Below are 21,427 nucleotides of genomic sequence, written 5' to 3' on the forward strand. Positions count from 1 at the left end.
AATTGCCTTGCCTTACATCAACAGGTGAGAAGTATGGCTTTTTGGGGTATCATTACACAGCACTAAGTTTGCATGCTATCACTGGTTTCTTTGGAGACATTAAAAAGTCAGCTGGACAGTTTGATGGTAAATCTGTTATCACTGTGAACTGCATATGTGCCAGAAAAAACATTTGGACAGTGAGTGAGGAGACTTTGATAATGGCATTGTCAAAAGCAACAGCTGGTTTAGTGTGAGAGTAATGTCCTCATGTTTGTCCAGGATTGCAAACTCAAGCGATAACCAGCTGCCAACCTCAAGGCATTTAAACAAAAAATGCCAAGGAGAGAAGATACCTTGAATCGAATGCTAGAATTTGTTATTATGTTCAATAACAAATGTGATCATGTCAGTACTGCATATGTTTTTACCAGATATGGTTGCTAAACCAATAGAATCTTGCAAATGTGGTTCCAAGCCACTGCATTATGTCTGCAGTTTCAATTTATTCCACAGATTTCCCTGAGCGGGTGTTTGTGTGAACACCTGATTAGCACATCACACAGCTGATCAGTGAAAAGGAGAGTGCTGAATGGATCTGACAGTAGTGGGCAAGAGAGGCAGTGAAGGTTGTGTAATTCAAGCCCATAATGATCCAGATACTGCATTTAGATTGTGTGGCCTTTTGTTTCCCTCCATGTCTTTCTATTATCCTGCCATGCTAATATAGCCTTTCAGATGTGGGGGGTATTAAAAAAGCTTGCCAGAGCTCTCAAGTCCTCTTACCAATGATATTCTGTTTGGGTTGATCATAACTGATCAAACTGTTTTAATGACAACAGGACCGTCTTTTGAGCAAGTGAAGAACTTGTTGATGATGTAAAACAAAATTTTAAGTTGTATCATAAGTGATTTGTTTGACATTTTCTATAATCGCAATCATAGTTTTTCTACACTTCAGCTATTATAATCAGTGGGTAATGTGTAGAGTCCTGCTTGAGGCTGATAGGCTATCAGATGTGAAGCAGATCTTTCGGTATACATTTCTCTTAGTCTCAGTTTAAGTAATCAAATGCAATTTCACAAACAACAGCTACATTTCAGGCCAGTTTGTAATATTTCTAACACTTGTCATTTTGTTTGACTTTATTCATCCAGTCTGTTGGCCCATCCCATGCAGGGATAGGCATTGGAGTCATGTGCATTGCCAGACAGGTGACAGTCAATCACAGACAGGTTCTTAAATTCGGATATTTCTTTAATTGTATAGTAATTACAACAAATACATAATTTTATTTTCAAAAGCAAACTGTAGTTTTAGATTTGTAATGCATTTTGTTAGCTTGCAGGCAATCATTCGGCCTCATGCAGCAACAATCTCTTAAATTTCTTTTATACATTCTCTTATTTTTTAGAGAATTTGGTTTTGTTGTTTTGTTGTTTTTTTCTGATTAACCAATGATTCTTATGTTTGCTCTTCTCTCGGCTCAGAGAATAACTCAAGGAATTTTTAGCAACATAAAAAAGAGTATATCATATAATCAAATTTAGATTATATATTATTATATTATAGATTAGATTGTTTTATTATGTTTTTGATTTTTTTTTCTGTAACGCCAGTAGCCTACTGACATTCGAAAATTAGACATTTACATTTACTTTAAAAAATAAGAGAAATTTAAGAGAATGTATTAGGCCCACTATGTCATAATTCTGTAATAAGTCTGATAGGTCTGATCCCTGCACAATGTGCCATGTGTGACAATCACCCCCATCGGGAAAGTGGTAAGTAAGGTAATTGCAGTAAGTGTTTAAAGGGAACCTTTGAGCTTCCGGGAGCGGACGCTGCCGCGTTTTGGCTGCCGCGTTTTGGCTGCCGCGTTTTGGCTGCCGCTGCTCACCTGGCCTGCTGAATGTTTGTCTGCCTGACGCTGTTGGATTTGTAGTCTATGCTTTCCACTGCTCATCCTATCGGATTTGAACGTGCATGTACGCTTTTCAAGATTGGATAATTAATTCCCCAAAGAGACTTTTTCTTACTCACCTACAAGCTTGGACAGCCCCTAACTCAGGCCCTCTTCTGCCCTGATCAACAGATCATCCCTCGGCGTATGGGTGTGTAAGTCTCCCCTTCCTCACTGTTGTACGCTGAGTTTATCTGTTTGGGCAATTGGCTACCGAGGATTTCAACTTGGTTGTGAGTCTCGGAGTGGCCCGAGATTTATGGTGAATTAAAATGCGTCCGTTTCCGATCCTCGCCGTTTTATGGATATTGTGGATTTTTATTTTTACCAGTGACTTTTCTATTGCATCACATCGGAGTATGGCCTTCTCGTACTCCGCCGAAGAACTTCGCAACTAAATGTCGCCGTCCCTCCATCTGCCCGCGATGGTGTACAAGCTGTGTACCGCCCTCGGAATCTCTCGCCAGCGACCTCGTTATGTGCTTTGAGGAAGCCGTCACCCACAGTTTGCTTTAAACGAAATCTTGTCCTGCTCTTCTTGCCTGCTCCCAGATTCCCAGTGACTCGGATTCCTGTTCACTTTGCTCCTCGTCCCATCTCTGCCAAGACTGTTGTCCCCCGTGGCGGAGTGGATTTGGCATGTCTCCGTTCACTTCGTTTTGATGGACATGTCTCCACTAGATCAACTCAAACTTCACCTGTTAAATTTGCTCTTATTAATGCCCGTTCTGTAGCCAATAAGACATTTATCCTAAATGACGTCATCACATCTCATGAGCTGGACTTTCTCTTTGTTACTAAAACCTGGCTTAGTATTGGTAGTATTGGCTTAGTATGTCCTCCCCAGTGGGATTTCCTAAATTCCCCAAGGATCTCAGATCTCAGGTGGTGGCCTAGCTACACTTTTTAAGAATGTAGCCTATTTAACTGCAAAATCCTTCCTGTAAATACCTTCATTTCTTTTGAAGTTCAACTGTTCTTACTTGTAAACTGTCTCCAAACCCCCTGTTATGTGCACTGGTGTACAGACCCCCCAAAGCTACAAGCTTTGATTTCTCTGACTTCCTGTCTTCTATGGCCATTCACTCTGATGAGATGCTAATTCTTGGTGACTTCAACATTCATGTCTGCTGCCCAACTAAACCGATGGTGAATTCATTTTTAGCAATAGTCAAATCTTTTAACCTCACCCAATCAGTATGCGGTCCTACTCATGTCAAGGGCCACACACTGGACCTCGTCCTGTCATCAGGGATATCAATTGATAAATTTGAAATCACTAATGCTGCCAACTCTGATCACTTTCTGATTGAGTATGAACTCTCCGGGCCTTACTTACCACTGACTCTGGATCATGTGCATTGCTCATCCTCCTAGACCTCAGCGCTGCTTTCGACACCATTGATCAAGGCATTCTTATTGATCGCCTGGGAAATGGAGTTGGACTACAGGGCTCTGTCTTAAGCTGGTTTAAATCATACTTTACAAAAAGAACTTTCTCTGTTAAACTGGGTACTAAGTCCTCCTCTCCAGTGGGTATTAAATTCGGCGTCCCCCAAGAATCAGTTCTTGGCCCCATGTTATTCTCCCTATACATGCTGCTGCTTGATTCTATCCTTGAAAAGCACAACTTAAATTACCACTGCTATGCTGTTGATACACAACACTACTTACCCATCTCTCCTGGTTGCACTTCATCAATTAATAAAATCTTTAGCTGTTTGGAGGACATTAAATCCTGGATGGCAGCAAACTTCCTCCAGTTGAATGACAAGATAACTGAGATGATTTCATTTGGATCCCCCACCTCTACAAAAAACCTGAGCAATGCCCTTGGCCCTTGGTCATCAAATTTACAGTGCATGGTCAGAAACCTATGTGTTCTCTTTGACAGCTCTCTAAATTTTGATAAAGAAGTCAGCTCTGTTGTTAAAGGTAGTTTTTACCAGCTTAGAACAGTAGCTAAGCTGAAATACTTTTTATCTAAGAACGATCTCGAGACAATCATTCATGCCTTTATAACCTCACATTTAGACTACTGCAATTCACTATACACAGGCCTAACCCAATATAATTTAAACAGACTCCAATTAGTCCAGAATGCTGCTGCAAGACTCCTCACTGGCATGAAAAAGTATGACCACATAACTCCCGTTTTAGCTGAGCTTCATTGGTTGCCAGTGAAATTCAGAATCGATTTTAAAGTTTTAATTTTTGTTTTTAAAGCACCCCATGGTCAAGCCCCTCCGTATATTTCCGATCTCCTGTCTACTTACTCTGCCGCCAGTTTATCGGTGGTTTTTGCCCCCAACGGCTCCTTCCAGGCAGCGCTGCACTAGGATTAGGCACTGGTTATGGTTAGGGTAAGGGTTAATGTTAGGGTTAGGTGCCTTGGAGGCAGCAGTCGCAGCGCTGCCTGGAAGGAGCAGTTAGGGGAAAAAAACACCATTGAACCTGCCGCCAGGGCACTCAGGTCCACAACCCAACAACTCCTTGTCATCCCCCGGACACGCATAAAAACCAGAGGGGACCGAGCCTTCTCTGTAGTAGCCCCCAAACTCTGGAATTCCCTCCCACCCCATATCAAATCTTGTAATACAATTGCTTGTTTTAAATCAAATCTGAAGATGCATTTTTACTCTCTTGCTTTTAACTCCCTTTTTTGAGATTCAGAGCTATGAACTGAACTCAACTTTTTCTAATCTTTTTGTATTTACAAACGTTCCATTGTTGTTATATTCTATGTTACATTATTTAATTTTACCTTTGCCTAACTATATTCATGGTACCTTGCACACTTGATTATGTATATTTAAGGCATACTGTTTCTGCCTTCCCTGCTCTACCTGTAAAGCACTTTGGGTCAACTGTTGTTCGTTTAAATGTGTTATACAAATAAAATGACTTGACTAATATGCTTTTCTGTTTTTTTCTGTCATATCTATGATGTTTCAATTTCAGGTTTTTATGTTAGATGTGGCCAGAGCTTCAAATAATGAGGTAAACGTATTCGGTGTCACGTAAAACCGAGCTGGGTCTCTATGATTGGTCCAGGCAGGCTGTTGCAGTTTTTTTAGGCTACTGCTGTGTTTACGTAGGACTAGCTACATGCTAAGTCAGGGAAAGCTGTAATCTTGGCTGCCATTGTTGTTAATTTCTCCCCAATTTCGGCCCATACTACTGCTGAAACATATCCAGTTGGGTAGTATTTGGTTTAGAAGCATTTATTGGTGATTTTTAACGGTAAGTCCTGCTCTGTTGCAGTCAGTCTCAGGCTTGGAGTGCAAACAAGCTTGATGGTGTTTTAAGCCCCCAACGTCGACTTCAAGGCAGCGCTGCGACCATCGACTTCAAGGCACCTAACCTTAACGCTAACCCTAACTCTAACCATTGCCTAATCCTTGTGCCTTCCAGGCAGCACTGCCTGACGACGTTGGGGGCTTATAACACCAAACACTGTGCAACAACAGCTAAGATTTCAGAGACTCGTGGACATGCAGAAACACGCTAAGCAATCAGAGCAGACTGGGCTTTTTTGGGAGGGGGGCTTAGGGGACAGGCGCTCCAACAGAGCAGGTCAGACTGAGGGTGAATACAGGTGCAGCAGCCATGGGCAGTATGAGAAAAATAAAGTGTTTTTTGATCATTAAAGCATGTAAACATGTTCTAGTAGAATCACAAAATACAAATAAGAATCTGAAAATCATCATAGGTATTGTGTGGTGTGTCCCTTTAACTTACTGTGAGTTTTTGCGGACGGACTTTGCGATGGAGAAATTAGCTGCTCTTAACCCTCCGCAGAAGTTCTCTGAGGTGGGTTCAGCAGAGACGCCCTCTTTGGCTTTGAGCCTGCGGTGGACCTCCACGGCCACCCTGTGGAAGCGGCTGGGGCCCTGGTTGATGACACTGAAGCGGCGGTGGCTGTGGTGGCACAGGGCCGGCGGAGAGCGGCCCAGGCTGTTGTTGTAGCCAATGGCATCCTGGAGCTTGTCGATCTGGGAGATCTTGGCCTCCAGTTCCCTCTGGAGATGCTGTAACTGAAGCTCCTGGGCTCGAAACTCTTGGTCCCGATGTGCCAGCTCCGCCTCTAGGTGGGTAATCCGCAACCTGAGGATCAGTATAGGTTCAATCAGTGAATACACATAAAGGCAGCCACACAAAACCAGATTAGTGTAGCCTACACAAACTCAGTTTTCACTACAAGACACAATGCAGACATCTATTGACCATATACTGTACTTGTCAGACTAATCAATAAATTATGGGGAAATTTTAGATGGAAACATGACTCAAAACTATATATTATTATAATAGTCATCCAATTCATCTACCAACCCTTGTAGGGCTGGTTCAGGTTTGCCTTGGACCAGCTCATAGTGATGCTACTATAGGTCTAGATTCCCAGGGAACTTCCTTTGACACACTGATCTCCTCTCTCTTTCCATCTGTGTGCATTCATGTCCCAGTAATGGTTGTCACTAAGTTATCTCTGGGGAGCTTATTTCCCAGAGTCCTTATGTTTTCTCACCTCGCAGTTTTCCTTGGATTGGGTTGGCACCTGAATCCTGGTTGCAGCTACCGCCGTGGTCCTGCTCAACACCCTACTGTGCCCTACTACACCCCACAACGCCCTGCTATGCCATACTATGCCCCGCTACGCCCTGCTACTCCCCGCTACGCCCTACTATGCCCCGCAACTCCCTGCTACACTCCACATTGCCCCGCTACGCCCTGAACGGCTACAACTATTATTTCTAGTCATAGTTCCACTATTTTTATTGTTATAACTACCACTGTTCATCATTCCAACTGCTATAATTAAAGGTGCCCTGCCACACGTATTTCATTACTTTGTGGTAATGTCTGAAGTTCTACCATGGACTCTGTAACATTTTTTGTGGAAAAAATGCCTTGGTTACCTTGTTTCAAGCCATTCTAGTTTGGTGTAGAAAGCCTGCAGGAAGCCTCAGCTTGATTTCTGCCATTTCTCATTACTATTCAACAAGCTAAGCTGTTTGAATCTGATTGGCTAACAGCTAGCCTATGAGAGCCTGGCTGTCAGCATCCTTTACCCAGCGCAACTGGGCGAGCTCATGAATAGTAATGAGCTCAGGCAATATGTCAGACTGACCAGCTTTTGTAATTGGCCTGATTTCTCCTCTTATTTTTTTCAGTGGCTAGAGCTGACAGAGGAGCTAGCAGTTCATTTTCACATTCACATCATAACACAAACACATATGGACCTAACATATTTAAAAAAATACAAGGAAAAACGGTTTTGTGTGGCAGGGCACCTTTAAGTGTCTGTGTCCAAACCGGCAGTGACAAATGCCGCCCACAGAGAGCCTGGGTCTGTCCAAGGTTTCTGCCTAAAAGGAAGTTTTTCCTCGCCACTGCTGCACCAAATGCTTGCTCGTGGGAAATTGTTGGGTCTTTCTAAATTATAGAGTATGGTCTAAATCTGTAAAGTGTTTTGAGATAACTCTTGCTATGAATAAAATTGAATTGAAAACTGGAAAACCATGTGTTTTTAGCTTAACCCTAAAGAAAATACTAATATAAGTCTTTTGGAAGGCACTGATAAACAAGACATTTTGCCATTAAGTTTGGAGAAAATCTTAGTTATAGAGGAAGCATGTGTTTGCTACTGAATGCTGTATTTCACCCCAATATAATCAGAAACTGAACTGTGAGACATTCTCAGAACAGCCTCCATATTTTTCCAGTTTCGAACACAGAAGCAGAGACCAGTGACATCCAAGCGAGGGGTGGATCAATCCAACTAGGTGATCATGACAGACTTCTTGAAATGATTCATGTTGAAAAAGAATTCCCTCCCTTTAAAGACTACAGTGGGAAAAGTGAAAATGATGTGCTGTCATATTTTTAGCAACAAAGTTTAAGAAGCAATCATGCCATGCGAAACCGACAAGAGAAAATTATACAGTTTATGGTACTACCTTGAGCTACATCGTTAATAAAGACATAAACATTTCTTAGGCCGATACACCAACTCCAGGCTTCCTGAATGATAGCTGTCAATCAAGGTAGACTAAGGAGACTAGTGTGGGTGAGATCGCTTTGAAAGTGACAAATCATGAGACTGCCAGCGCCTCCCTTGATTTCCGCCCCCAAAGTGTCAAAAGCCAGTTCCAGTTGCACAAGCATAAATCCACTTTGGAGAGTGATGTGTGAGAGCTTGTATGCTCTCCAGCGCTCACCAAGCAGACACTCTCTCGTACGTGCTGGCTGCTCTGTGCACTTCTGCTTAGTTTAATACGCGCAGGTGTAATTCTTTGCCTCTTCTTATGTTTAGTTTCTCGCTCCCAGCTGCCTGTTCACTCTCAATTGTTGAATTGTTGTGCAAGGACTTATATAGTCCAAGTGGCATTTAATACCTGCACGTGTGAAATAATATAATTTGCTCACTATTGAAATGTATATACAGCAGAGCACACACACAAATCTCAATATAACACAAAGGATGAAATGGTTAAAATGTTGAGAAGTAGTTAAGTATGAAGTGCATATTTACAGGTCATCCTGTAACAATAGGTTTTCATAATAGAGCACATATATATTCATGAGGTTTGATTCTAACCTGAGGACGTCTGTGTCCAGGCCAGGAGGCTCTGTGTGGATGGAGGCCAGGCAGCTGGTCTCCTCAGCCTGTGGGGCTTTTATCGAACCGTTGCCCATGGCCAGGCATTGGCTGGCCACCATAGGAATGGCCCTCTGTCTCTCTGCGATCACTGTCTGAGAGGAAGCACTACAAGTTATAGAATAGAATAGAATAGAATAGAATACACTTTATTGTCCCCGAGGGGAAATTTGTCTTGGACACAGTGCCACATCCGTTGCTTCACAACACAAACAATATGTAGTTTGTTAGTTTCAAATTGGAACGGTGTTCTTTCTTCTTTATTGCCTCCTTTCTTAAAATTCCTAAACTACTTTACAAAAATGACAATTTCTGATATATGATTATTCTGACTGAGGATGTGTGTCAGTCATATGATTCTTAATATATATGAAATGAAAACCCGTCAAATTACTTGTTTCAGGTTAACAGAATTCTGTTACAAACATCCTTTACACATACTACTCACTCAAACATTATCCAAATGTTCCAGCACATTAATTCATTAATTATGCTTAAGCATGTCTCAAATTGGGTTTTCTACCATACAGCTTTCAGATTCTCCCAATGTCTACAGTCTATTTATCAAGAAAAAGAACAGTTTGCATTATTTACTTACGGAGTGGCTGAGTAATGTGTGGAAAACGATAATCCTGATTGTCTGAAACACAGACTATATGATCACGGCTTTATGATCCCTCTAGAATCCAGTTGCGTCTTATTTGGTTGCTGGCCACAAGCCCAATGACACTCATCTATGCTGGGAGACTGGAGGCTCTTTGTTCATTTCCAATTGTGTCACCAAGAAGTGGATCTGCTGATGAAGTGGAAGTGTCTGGCAACCCCTGGTGGCCTTGTGGCGTTTGACATGTTGAGAGAGGGAGAGGAAATTGAAAATAAAAAGTTCAATTCTATTTTTGTATTTAGTATTTGGATAACATTTTGAAATAAAAACCCTTTCTGTGTTTTTTTCTCAGTATCTGACTGTGCCTTGGTACTAAATTAATTAATTAATTGTGGCTGGAGCACTACAATTGCATATACCGTAGTCAGCGTATGGCGCACAGTTCCGAGTGTGTTACAAATATGTGATCCCATAATGATAAGTTTTCTTAATTGGATTCAATCTGGCAAATACTCACAGCTTTAAAAAATTATGATAGTTTTAACTGCAGAATTAGAGACAGCCACTATAAAACCTGTTCAATCTGCCAATGTATATCTGCTTATTTAATTGATTACAAGGTTATTTTAAAAAACATATTGTGTGGGAACACCACCCAGATAAATATTAGTTTTATTCTGTATAATAAATTAATCAGCTATATTCATGAACATGTGAAACTGTAACCCTTTTAAAATCTGGATGCAACAAATAGAATTTGTATATGTGCCCTATTGATTAGAAAACAACATTGTCCAAAATTATTGACAGACACAAGTTAAAGCCCAAAAAAAACAGGAAATCATGTTCCATCTGATTTTGTTGATGCTTTTCTTAGTGATTATTTGCTACACAATTTAGGTTGGAAACATTTATAAAACAATTATAGAGCCCAAACACATTTGCGAATCATGACATTACATTGGAGGAAGTAAAAAAGGGCCATGGACAGTGGAACTTTGAAGAAAAACGCTCTGAATGCTCAGATCTCATTGGGTCTGAGTGGGGTCTTTGAATTTCCCATATTTGTCTACGTCAATGAAACAGACTTCCCTACATGGTCATGTTGCTGCACGCTCCGAAGCCGTCCCGTTTGGAGGTCATCCAAAGATGACCAATCACAATGGAGTGAGCTTTGCTGGAGCAACCTGTTCTCACTCCCAACTCGTAAAATACAGACGCTTGGTCAGTGTCTCTCAGCATCAGATATGACGCAATAAGCACCCCTCTGCTTGTTTAAGGAATGCACCGGGCAAAGCGACAATGGTAGCGAGTATGAAAGCCCAAAATTCCGCATAGGGAGGTTGTTTGGGTTGACAACGCAGGACTTTCCCCCCGAAAACCGGGGTTCCTGTCACTGAAACGTTCGTTCAATGACCCCACCCACGATCTATCCTATACCCAACTGTCCCTTTCTTCTTTTCCTAAACCCACCTGTCCCGTTCTTCTTTTTCTAAACCCAACTGTCCCGTTCTTCTTTATCTAAACCCAACTGTCCCGTTCTTCTTTACCTAAACCCAACTGTCCGTTCTTCTTTTCCTAAACCCAACTGACCTGTTCTTCTTTTCCAAAAACCCACCTGTCCCGTTCTTCTTTTCCAAAAACCCAACTGTCCCGTTCTTCTTTTTCTAAACCCAACTGTCCTGTTTTTCTTTACTTAAAGTCAACTGTCCCGTTCTTCTTTTCCTAAACCCAACTGTCCCATTCTTCTTTTCCTGAACCCAACTGTCACGTTCTTCATTTCATAAACCCAACTGTCCTGTTCTTGTCCCGTGTGTCACGTAAACAATCCTTTTATAAGCCCACCCACCATCTTGTCCTAAACCTAACTGCATCAAAAGTAGGGTTGGGCATCGAGAACCGGTTCCAACTTGGAACCATTTAAAAAATAACGATGCCATTGGAATTGTTTAGAAAATTGGTTTTCGATTCCGATCATCGGTTCCAAACGTGCAAGTTTTGGTTTCCATAGTGGCCACCGGATTTCCGGAAGTGCTTGCCACGCCCGCTTGTTCTGTTGCAGCCATGGAGCACAGTAAGCGCGTTCAAAAGTGTGGCTTTATTTCACCTTAAAAAAGCCTGGGTCGGCACAGTGCAACACATGTGACAAACTTATTTCTTGCACGCGAGGATGCACTACAAATATGACTAAACACCTACGCCTGCATGGTGTACAAATTAACAAGGAGTGTAGCGTGTTCGACGTGCTGCGCAGGTCCACTGTCGTCCTCCTCGGGCAACACTGCGCTAACCAACGTTAGTAGCGTTAATCAGGTAAATGATTGTAGTGTAACAAAGTTCTTGACCAAATTGCTAATTGTAGTGAACAACAACGTTACTGAAATTATTTTTTTCCCTCGTAGATGAATGTAGAGTTACGCAAATTGCCCACGCTAGTAGCAGTCCTAATATTACTGCTGCTAATGCTAAACCGGTGGAGACTCGGTGTGAAACTCCATTCACCTTTGCAGGGAACAATGCAGGGGACAATGCCAGCGGAGAAAGTGGAAGAGTGCCACAGAAAAGTTACTTCATATCTGGTGAAAAGACTGCATCCCTTCTCTGATGTAGAATCCACGACGTTCAGGTAATGTTAATCAAAGAGTTAAGATAGAAATCTTGCTTTCCAACCTATACTAAGTTAACGTTAGGTCCTATCGTTATGTGTTTTTATGTTCACAGGGATATGATCCGTTCTATCAACCCCAAGTACACCCCCCCTACCAGAGACTATTTGGCAAACCAGTTAATCCCAACTTGGCACAAGATAGAAAAATCTAATGTTATCTCTGTGCTTGCTGATGGCCACTCTGTTGCCCTCACTTGTGACTCTTGGACTAGCATTGCTCAAGACCACTACCCAACTGTCACAGCACACTATTTAGTGGAGGGCAAAATGAAGCAAAAAGTGCTGCAAACCAAAGCTGTCTACACAGCCTAGACCGGACGTGCCGTGGCAAAGGAGATCGGCGACATCCTGAAAGAATATGGCATTTTTGACAAAGTAGTGGCTGCTACTGTGGATAATGCAGCAAAGATGGACATAGCCATAAAAAGACTAGAGTTTGTGAAACTGGGCTGCTTTGCTCACACACTCAATCTTGCAGCACAGAGTCTCTACTCCCTGACTGCAGTGACTCAGTGGACTGCAAAGATCCATGCCATCATCGTGTGGATGAAGAGGTCCTCGATGGCAAAGGTTGTTCTGCGAGAGAAGCAAGATATAATTAAAATGCCTTTTTTAGTAACATAAATTTTCCATGCATTTACTTTTTTCAAATAGTACAACACTAGCTGATGTGTGAATGTAACTAAATCACATAAATGTTGTATGATGTTATATATCATTTGTTTCTCTGTATTTGTGATTTTATTGTTCGTGTCAGAGCTGCCGCAACACTCATTCACACTTGATGTGAGAACTCTATGGAACTCTCTCTACCTTACGATGGAGAGATTCCTAGAGCAATACCCTGCAATTCAAGCAGCCAGCTTGGATCAACGACTGAGAAAGAATATGGAGAGGGACAGGTAGAGCTAGATAGGAGAGAGGAAAATCTGGGTATCCTTCTCAATGTATTTATACAGCACAGCACCAATACACAAGATGAATAAAACACTAAGCAGCTCAAGTTTCAGTCAACTTCAAGTGAGAGTAATGTTAGATAATTAAAAATAAAAAGCAAGAATAACTATTCATTTTATATTATAAAATGTATCCTAATTGTCACACACAGACTTGCCCGCCTGAGTGATGAAGACTTCAGGAAGGCAGAGGACTTCATCAATTTGATGAGAGTTCTTTACACTTCCACGCTTTGCGTTTCAACTGAAAAGAACCCCACATGTGGTCAGATCCTGTCATTTCTCAAAAAGCTTGAGATGCACTTTACTGTTTACTGGGAGACACAGTATTTGTATCCAATCTCAAGAAGCAAATTTGGGCAAACTTGTCCCAGCGATATCAGGTAAAAATTAGGTGAACTTTCATTAAAGAACAATATATTAAATAGTTCTGTTCCTGTGACTTTGTATATTTAAATAACATTTTTATTTTACAGAGCGAGGACATCAGGAACTTTCTTGAAGTGGCAACAGCATTAGACCCACGTTTCAAACAAAATGTGGATGGAGAAGGTAGTGATGTCAGAACAATGTGGTAGGAGAAAAGGCATGATAATGATGAAGTGGAGGAGGAAGATGAGAATGTAAGTCCAGACCAGGGTGCAAGTTCTGCATATATAAATCACGTTTTTTGGTCTGGTGCAGAGGCATTCTTAATTTTCTCCCACATGGGCTGCAGCTCCCAAAACTAAAACTCATTATTGAATCAAAATAAAATGTTCCTCTGTGAAATGAGCCTGTGACATGTTTAGACTCCACCCCTCAAAGAATCGGAACCGAAAATCGAAAGAACCGAAATCGAAAGGAAGAATCGGAATCGGAATTGGAATCAGAATCAGAATCAGAATCATTCAAATCAAAACCATGCCCAACCCTAGTCAAAAGTGACGACAATAGTCCCGACCTAGCGCACTTAGATATGGCGCTAAAGGAGACTTTTAGCGTCAAAAACAATGCCAAAAGCACCTGACCATGCGTCCGTATATTACGCAATGGGAGTGAGAATGTTTTGGCTGGAGGGGGGCGGGGGTGGACGGACGAGGGCAAGGAGGAACCTAAACCAAGTTTTCAGAGGAGCTGCAGATAACGGTAAGAGTTTCCCAGCGATCTACATTTATTGTGCTGTGACTCATGTCAGGCTGCTCCACAGGAGTCCTGAATCAAAAACTAACACCAGTGTGTAGAATTTAAAGAATGCAGGTTGAGAATTTTGAGCCGTCCATGGGTGGTTCAAATAAAAAGGCCTCCACAAGTGGCTTTTGCAAATGTATGCTATGAATGGATGCAAAGAAAAGTCTCCTTTGGCATAATATTAAGACACCCTTGGTCGGGACGTACATTTAACTGACATGCAGCACAGGAACAGGACAGTTAGGTTTAGGGAAAGATGGTGGGTGGGGTTACAGAATGTACGTTTCAGTGACATGCGGGACAAGAACGGGACATGAACCGAGGTCTCCTGGGTGAAAAACCTGTGTTGATTGATCCATCCACCACCCCAACCTGCCTCTCTATGCGAAATTTCGGTCTTTCATACTACTCGCTACCGTTGTTGCTCTTTTTATTTATTTTTTTCCTACCACCACCCCCCCTCTTCGGAGGACAACTTATTTTTTATATACACAGTATGTTACATTCAGATTTAGAATTACATTCAGTGCATTAACGGCTGCCCCACTGTGACCATTCACCCTGTTTTAGTGAGACCCTGGATCCATATAAGGGCAGGGGGGGGATTTCAAGCACCACGTACGGAGTGTAACACATAACACATAAAACGCGACAAGGTGACAAACAGAACAACAGAGGGAAGTGAGATGGGACAATAACAGAACTGACAAGACGGGACTGGACAGGACAGTTGACAAACGCCAGAATGTATTATTAATAATTGGGTAGAATGATCTACGATTCATATTTGGTTGATCACGGTTTTCGTGTTTGAAGGGAGTTGGAAAAACATGTTATGCATAAGTGTGGATGGTGTTGCCGTTGTCGCTCTTAATACTATGTCATCGTACAGCGCCGCGGAGCTGCTGTTCTTCCCGGTGCGTTCCATATACACACTGAAGCGAGATGTTTGCGTCGGTATCTGACGCTAAGAGCCACGGACCAAGCGTCTTAGTATAAAGTATTTTATGAGTTGGGAGTGGGAACAGGTTGGACTTGACCAGCTGACTTTGCCATTGGCTGTTGAAACAGGTAACATGCCCTATGTTACATTGAGATTTGACCACCTGAGTTGCAGGCAACACCTCTAGCTAGCTTGAATCAGGCTGAGACAGGCCGGTTCAGACCGCTGCAACTTGTCCCTGCAACGTTCTAAAATGGTTTTGTCTTGTCGCGATGTGACAGTACAATGATGTTCTTTTTGCTTAAAGGTCCTATGACATTCTGCTTTTTGGATGCTTTTATATAGGCCTTAGTGGTCCCCTAATACTGTATCTGAAGTCTCTTTTATATAGGCCTTAGTGGTCCCCTAATACTGTATCTGAAGTCTCTTTTATATAGGCCTTAGTAGTCCCCTAATACTGTATCTGAAGTCTCTTTTATATAGGCCTTAGTGGTCCCCTAATACTGTATCTGAAGTCTCTTTTATATAGACCTTAGTGGTCCCCTAATACTGTATCTGAAGTCTCTTTTATAAAGGCCTTAGTGGTCCCCTAATACTGTATCTGAAGTCTCTTTTATATAGACCTTAGTGGTCCCCTAATACTGTATCTGAAGTCTCTTTCCCGAAATTCAGCCTTGGTGCAGAATTACAGCCACTAGAGCCAGTCCCACAATGAGCTTTCCTTAGGATGTGCCATTTCTGTGTCTGTAGCTATTGAGGAGGAGAGGGGGCAAGGTGGAGAGTGGGGGTGTGGCCTTGACCAACTGCCACTTTGCTTGTTTGCAAGCTATGATTTCTCTCTCTCTCTCATCGGCAGGCCAAATTCTCTGGGCGGGCAAAGCAGAGAAAGGGGAGGTAACCTTGCTCCTTATGATGTCATAAAGGGAAGATTCCAGATCGGCCCATCTGAGCTTTCATTTTCTCAAAGGCAGAGCAGGATACCCAGGGCTCGGTTTACACCTATCACCATTTCTAGCCACTGGGGGATAGGCAGGCTGGGGGAACGCATATTAATGTTAAAAAACCTCATAAAGTGACATTTTCAAGCCATGGGACCTTTTAAGATGAAATTAATAGAGGGATAGTAAATTCTAGGCAGATCTTTTCAATTCCTGGAAATGGATGTAGAGAGACAGAGTGAGACAGAGAGAGAGAGAAGTTTATCAATGTTGGCACTGGATGTAAAAAATGTTAACCAGGGTTTTGCAGAATTGTAAAATACTGATATTTTTTTCTGGAAATAGGATTGTGTCAGAAGTAAGAAAAGAGATGCTTCACTGCAGGTATAATAGTCAAATACACATTACAATCCAACAACAAAAAGACACATATGCAAGCAAACACACACAAAATGAATTCCATTGAAAATAGGTATCTTTATTCTGAGTCAGTGACAAATTGTTTAAAAAGTTTTTAAAAACTTGTACTGAACAGTGAATCTGTTTGGCAATCAGTGACGTCAGCTGCCATTTTTGGATTATAAAAAGTAAAAATAAATTCCTTTGGAAAACAAAAACAATATCATTACCTTATACACATTCAGTTCTGACACTGCACTAAACTAACAGCAACTCAGCATGTGGATGCAGTGAATACCTTACCTGTGGTTGGAAGTCACATTGATTCAAAACAAAATAAACTTATACATCTCAATTCAATGTTGTGGCAGCACAACAATCTGGAGCATTTCTTTTGAATGTGCGAAACACATCAACTGTACAGTATATCTAATATTCCATTACCAATAAAGGAAAGAAAGATGTCAAAACAATAGCATGCCAATTCTGTATAATGCCCTCTTATCCATTCTGAGATATCGTTTTGAATCTGACGAGTACAGAATTTCAAACTGAAAACAGATAATACATCAAGATTTCTACCTTGATCAAAATAAAGCAGGTTAACTGTGTTCATGAACTCGTTTTTTTCTATTTAATTCTGCTTTACGTTCCAAATTTAAATACAAATGGTGTGACCTAAAGAAAATAAGCGCAACTGCTGCTGAAGCAGAATGTGTTAACACTTCACTTGAAGAGCAGTGTCAGGCATGAGTATATAATCCGCACTAGAGAATGTAGGGCTTTTAGTGTGAATTGTTGTTATCATTGGCCCTAACCCGTAAATGCTACAGTACCCATGAGCTTGAGCCACCATCGCTGTGGAGACAAAGACTGTCAGAGGCACGGATCATAGCTGGTGAAACTAACTGAACCAACTGACTGACTACAAACTGAAGTTGGGTTACACACACACTACGCAGTGGCGATGCTAAAAGCACAATAATGCACTCACTACTTTGTGGCCCTAAAGGTAAATACATCCTCAAATTCTGCGAGAACCCTCTGTCCCAGCATATTTTCAAAATGCAACAGAGGAGTGAGAGAGCGATGACTGTGGGAGGCGGGGCCTCGCAGCTACATATCTACTGTCACCCCTATTTTCCACCGGGCACGTCTGTGCTGCGTTCTGGAGGCGCCGCGGCCCCCGAGAGCAATCGCAGCCATTCAAGTCAATGCTTGGTATTCCACCAGCTGAGTCCCAGAAGCTTGCATGAAGCAGCTCTCCGCTCCGCTAAAGATACGCGCCGCCAGGTCTATGAAGTGAAACAGCGAGACACCCTCCACTATCTAATGTCTCCTCTACAACACCACGGACGACGAGAGACTCATCTTGGAGGTGGAAAAACATAATTTGACATCACAAATCCTTTTTATAAGGACAACGCCAGAAAAGCGAAGGCATGAAGTTTAATTTCAAGAGTGCTTAGAGTGGAAGGTAGATACTAGCTCATAAAAACGTGATTATTCTTACAAGTACTTGTACAGACAATAAAATTTGCAGCGCAGCCGGAACGCAGCACAGTGTAAAATCTGGGTCAGACTTTTGGTTTCTCTGCTGGAAAGACAGGGAGTCTGAAGGAGCTTTGACGTTCCCCAGAGGCACACACTGGTCATTTGAGTCTAAAAGGTAGTCAGATCATCAGACTGATGGCCTCCACCTCATCTATGTCATTTTTTTCATATATATATATACTGTATAAATACAGTATACAGTATACATACTGTATATATACTGTATATATGAGTACATTATGAATTACCTGAAGAAATCATCAAGTGAAGTAAAAACACAGACTGGCATTAACACATCCGTCACACCAACCACATGTTGCACAGCTTTTATACAAACCAAAAAGTATATTTGCATGTAAAATGAGTCAAATAATGCCTTTTTTTGGATTCAGCGTTACTAAAAACACATTGCCTGGTTCACGACCTGTTGCAGATGGTTAATAAAAACTTATATTCTCATAAACTAACATAAAACTTATATTCCGTAACCCAAAGTCATGCACAAAAAGGTAGTGATTCCTGCTTTGTTTGCAGTGTATTACATAAAGAGCACACTGTTTCAACTCTATAGGCTACAGTATATATGGCCATAGGACAGAGCAAACCAAAGTAAATAAAGCAAATGAACAACTTGCTTTCTTTCTCTAAAGTGTTAGTTCCATATTTGTGCAAAATAGAAATGTGAAGGTTAAAAAAGAAACTACATAGAAATGTTAAACATGAAATGTCACAGGTGCAGTCCCCAATTTTGTTACAGCACCCAACGGCAACCCAAACTTACTTCTCCATTCTATTTGGATGTTTTGAAGAATGGATGGGAATGGAGAGGGGCTGTTGAATTCTGTAAAAAAACAATCAGGGAGTGTATCTTTGTAATAAATTAGTTATTAAATGCTATGTTGCCTGGCAGCAAAGTTGTTATTAAAAATGATTTCTTTAGACAACACAATAAAATCCTACCTAAATGTTTAAATAAACTCAGATGTTACTTATTGTGAATTGTAGTTCCGGTGCCTTTCTATGGCGGTTGAGAGAGCTCAGGGCATTTCAACTTAAAGTGACTATATGTAACTTTTAAATGTTTCTGAAACTGTGTAGTTTTTCATATTATGATCATAAATGATCATAAAAAACAGCAAACGAGACTAACAGTGAAAAGAACGCTATTTTTATATAGTTTTTATTAATGCCTCTGCCCGGGTGCAATTTTCCCTGCTATATCACAAAATGATAAGCGGCAGGTAGACGGCGCTACAGTAACACATTGTGACGGGTCACAGATTTTGGTGTAACACCGGAAAAGCCTGTGTTAGTGAGTATCCAGCCAGGTAAAAGGTAGCAGGAGATTTCTTTCTATAGGCCTAATTGTATTTTTATTTTATTTGAGAAGTTATCTGCTGTAGTTATGGCTGATCCTGACAATCACAGGAAAGAAGGAAATTAAACATAGAACAACTAAAAGCTGAAAGGGAAAGAGAAAGACGAGGGTCAGGCTTTCAACAGATGGAGAAAATTACTGGATTGTAAATTATTCAAAAACGTCCCGAATTGGCCCTCAGGTATATAATATGTCTATTTCATTCATAAAATAACTTTAGATTACGCGATGTGGTTGTAGTCAGTAGCCGACATTAAATTATGTCCCTCTTCCATTTAGCGTGAACGTTTTATTCCTTTTAGTTTGTGTTTGTGTTGGCCTACTATTTTCTTTTCCCTTTTCCCCCTGTACCTGTGTAAAGCGTCCTTGGATTTCATGAAAGGCGCTATATTAATCTAATTATTACGTTGGTTGCTACAACAAACTCTTAAAGCTTTGGCTGGTGACCCAGTGCAGCCTGCTCTCACAGAATTCCGTGAAATGATCACAAACTGTTAACAGCGCATTACGTGGTGGTGGCATGGAAGGTGTGAAAATTCTGTGTGGCCACCACGGAAAACAATGCCAATGTAAAGTCAAGGAGAAGATGACGTAGCATTAGGAGTGTCTACGGTAGCGAGTAGTATGAAAGCCCGAAAATACGCATAAGGAGGTTGGTTGGGGGGGGGTGGATGGGTCAAACACAGGACTTTCACCCAGGAGACCGGGGATCGTGTCCTGCGTGTCACGTTTCCTAAACCCAACTGTAACCGTCCCGTTCTTCTTTTCCTAAACCCAACCGTCCCGTTGTTGTCCCGAGTGTCATGGAAATGTGAGCCCACCCATGACCTTTTCCTTAACTTAAGGGGCCGTGTTCATTTCACGGAATTCTTCCGTGGGCCCATCACGGAATTTTTTGCGATTCTGTGAAACTGCCACAGATTTTGAGTTTAGGGGCTGTGTTCATTTCATGGAATTCTGTGAGATCAGGTTGCCCGGTGACAGTGATACTCTGTTTAGCTCACGAGACATCCAAAGTAGGCTAAGTTACCGTTTGCAACCCTTGAAACAATGCATGATTCTTTTATTGTGAATTAATGATTTTCTGTCTGAGCAAAACATTGATTGCAACTATATGACCTCCCGGTAACGCTCACTCCGAGTCCTGTATGACAGCAGGGTGTGGTACAAACACTACCGCTTTTCTCCAAAGGGGCCGCTAGAATCAACACAAACTGAAAGTTACGTATAGCCACTTTAAGAAAACATACAAGTCAACAGACAAAATAAAAACAGACAGCTCAACGAACAAAACACAATTAAACCAGCAAAACACAGTCATATCGACAAAACATAAGAAAATGATGATATTTACTTTCTTTGCTCGTGTTTTGTCTTTTTGCTTGTGGTTTCAAAAGTTGCAGTGCTTTGTACTCACTGTATTTTTGCTTTTGAATTTTTTTTTTTACAGATTTACAAATAAAATATATTCAATAATAAAGCGTTATTTAGGCAAATTTCATTGCATCAAATTTAAAAATGAACAATAGGTAAATGCCACTCACTAAATAGTTTTTGTCGGTACACTTGTTGGTACCCATTGAAACAACGAAACAGCATTACATTTCTTTCAATCACTGAACTCAAAAACTGAAGAAAAAAAAATATGAAATGCCAGTTTGACCCAGGTCTGTTTAAAGGCAGCTGTCAATACGACATAAGGAATGCTTCTGTACATTTGATTTTCGATGAAACAGGAAAATGTGACACACTGACAAAGGGCATTTTTTTGATTATTTGCATGTACAGTTACAGCTGTGAAAATAGTGTTTTTTAGTTTCTGTGCTTTGTTTTGTTTCATTATTTTACTAAATATCCATTCATATTCAGAGTGATAAAACAATAAAAAGACTAATTGGACATTTTTTGGAGAAAAATAAATACTGTATTACATGCAATAGCCTATTTTATTGCATGTGGTAGAGACTGGTGGAGCATGCAACTGAAAATAGTTGACAATTGCCAAACTTGTGTAGCCAACGTAATCAGCAAATGAATACTGCCCTTTGAGAATTTTGATGCTTACTCTGTATGTAAAATCACGTTTCATCAATGCAATCTATTTACAAAAAATGAGTACTTTTATACATACAATCCTTTGTCTTATATTGTACAATACTTACAATTACAGCATTAAATCATGGTGTCCTTTAACACCTCAATACATACAAAAA

General features: G+C 41.1%; 1 protein-coding gene across 1 annotated transcript in view; it reads right to left on the minus strand.

The window, feature by feature from the left end:
* Positions 1 to 9,309, minus strand: part of LOC120547505 (cGMP-dependent protein kinase 2) — a 36,970-nt gene extending 27,661 nt beyond the window's left edge. The window contains exons 1-3 of the mRNA XM_039782939.1: positions 9,203 to 9,309; positions 8,545 to 8,699; positions 5,685 to 6,050 (exon numbers count right to left, since the gene is read on the minus strand). Coding sequence (XP_039638873.1) covers positions 5,685 to 6,050; positions 8,545 to 8,666 — 488 coding nt within the window. The 5' untranslated portion in view covers positions 8,667 to 8,699; positions 9,203 to 9,309. The remainder of the gene's footprint in view (positions 1 to 5,684; positions 6,051 to 8,544; positions 8,700 to 9,202) is intronic.
* Between the last annotated feature and the right edge of the window lie 12,118 nt (positions 9,310 to 21,427).

This window comes from Perca fluviatilis, chromosome 19 (genome assembly GCF_010015445.1).
Source record: "Perca fluviatilis chromosome 19, GENO_Pfluv_1.0, whole genome shotgun sequence".
Classification (NCBI taxonomy): domain Eukaryota; kingdom Metazoa; phylum Chordata; class Actinopteri; order Perciformes; family Percidae; genus Perca; species Perca fluviatilis.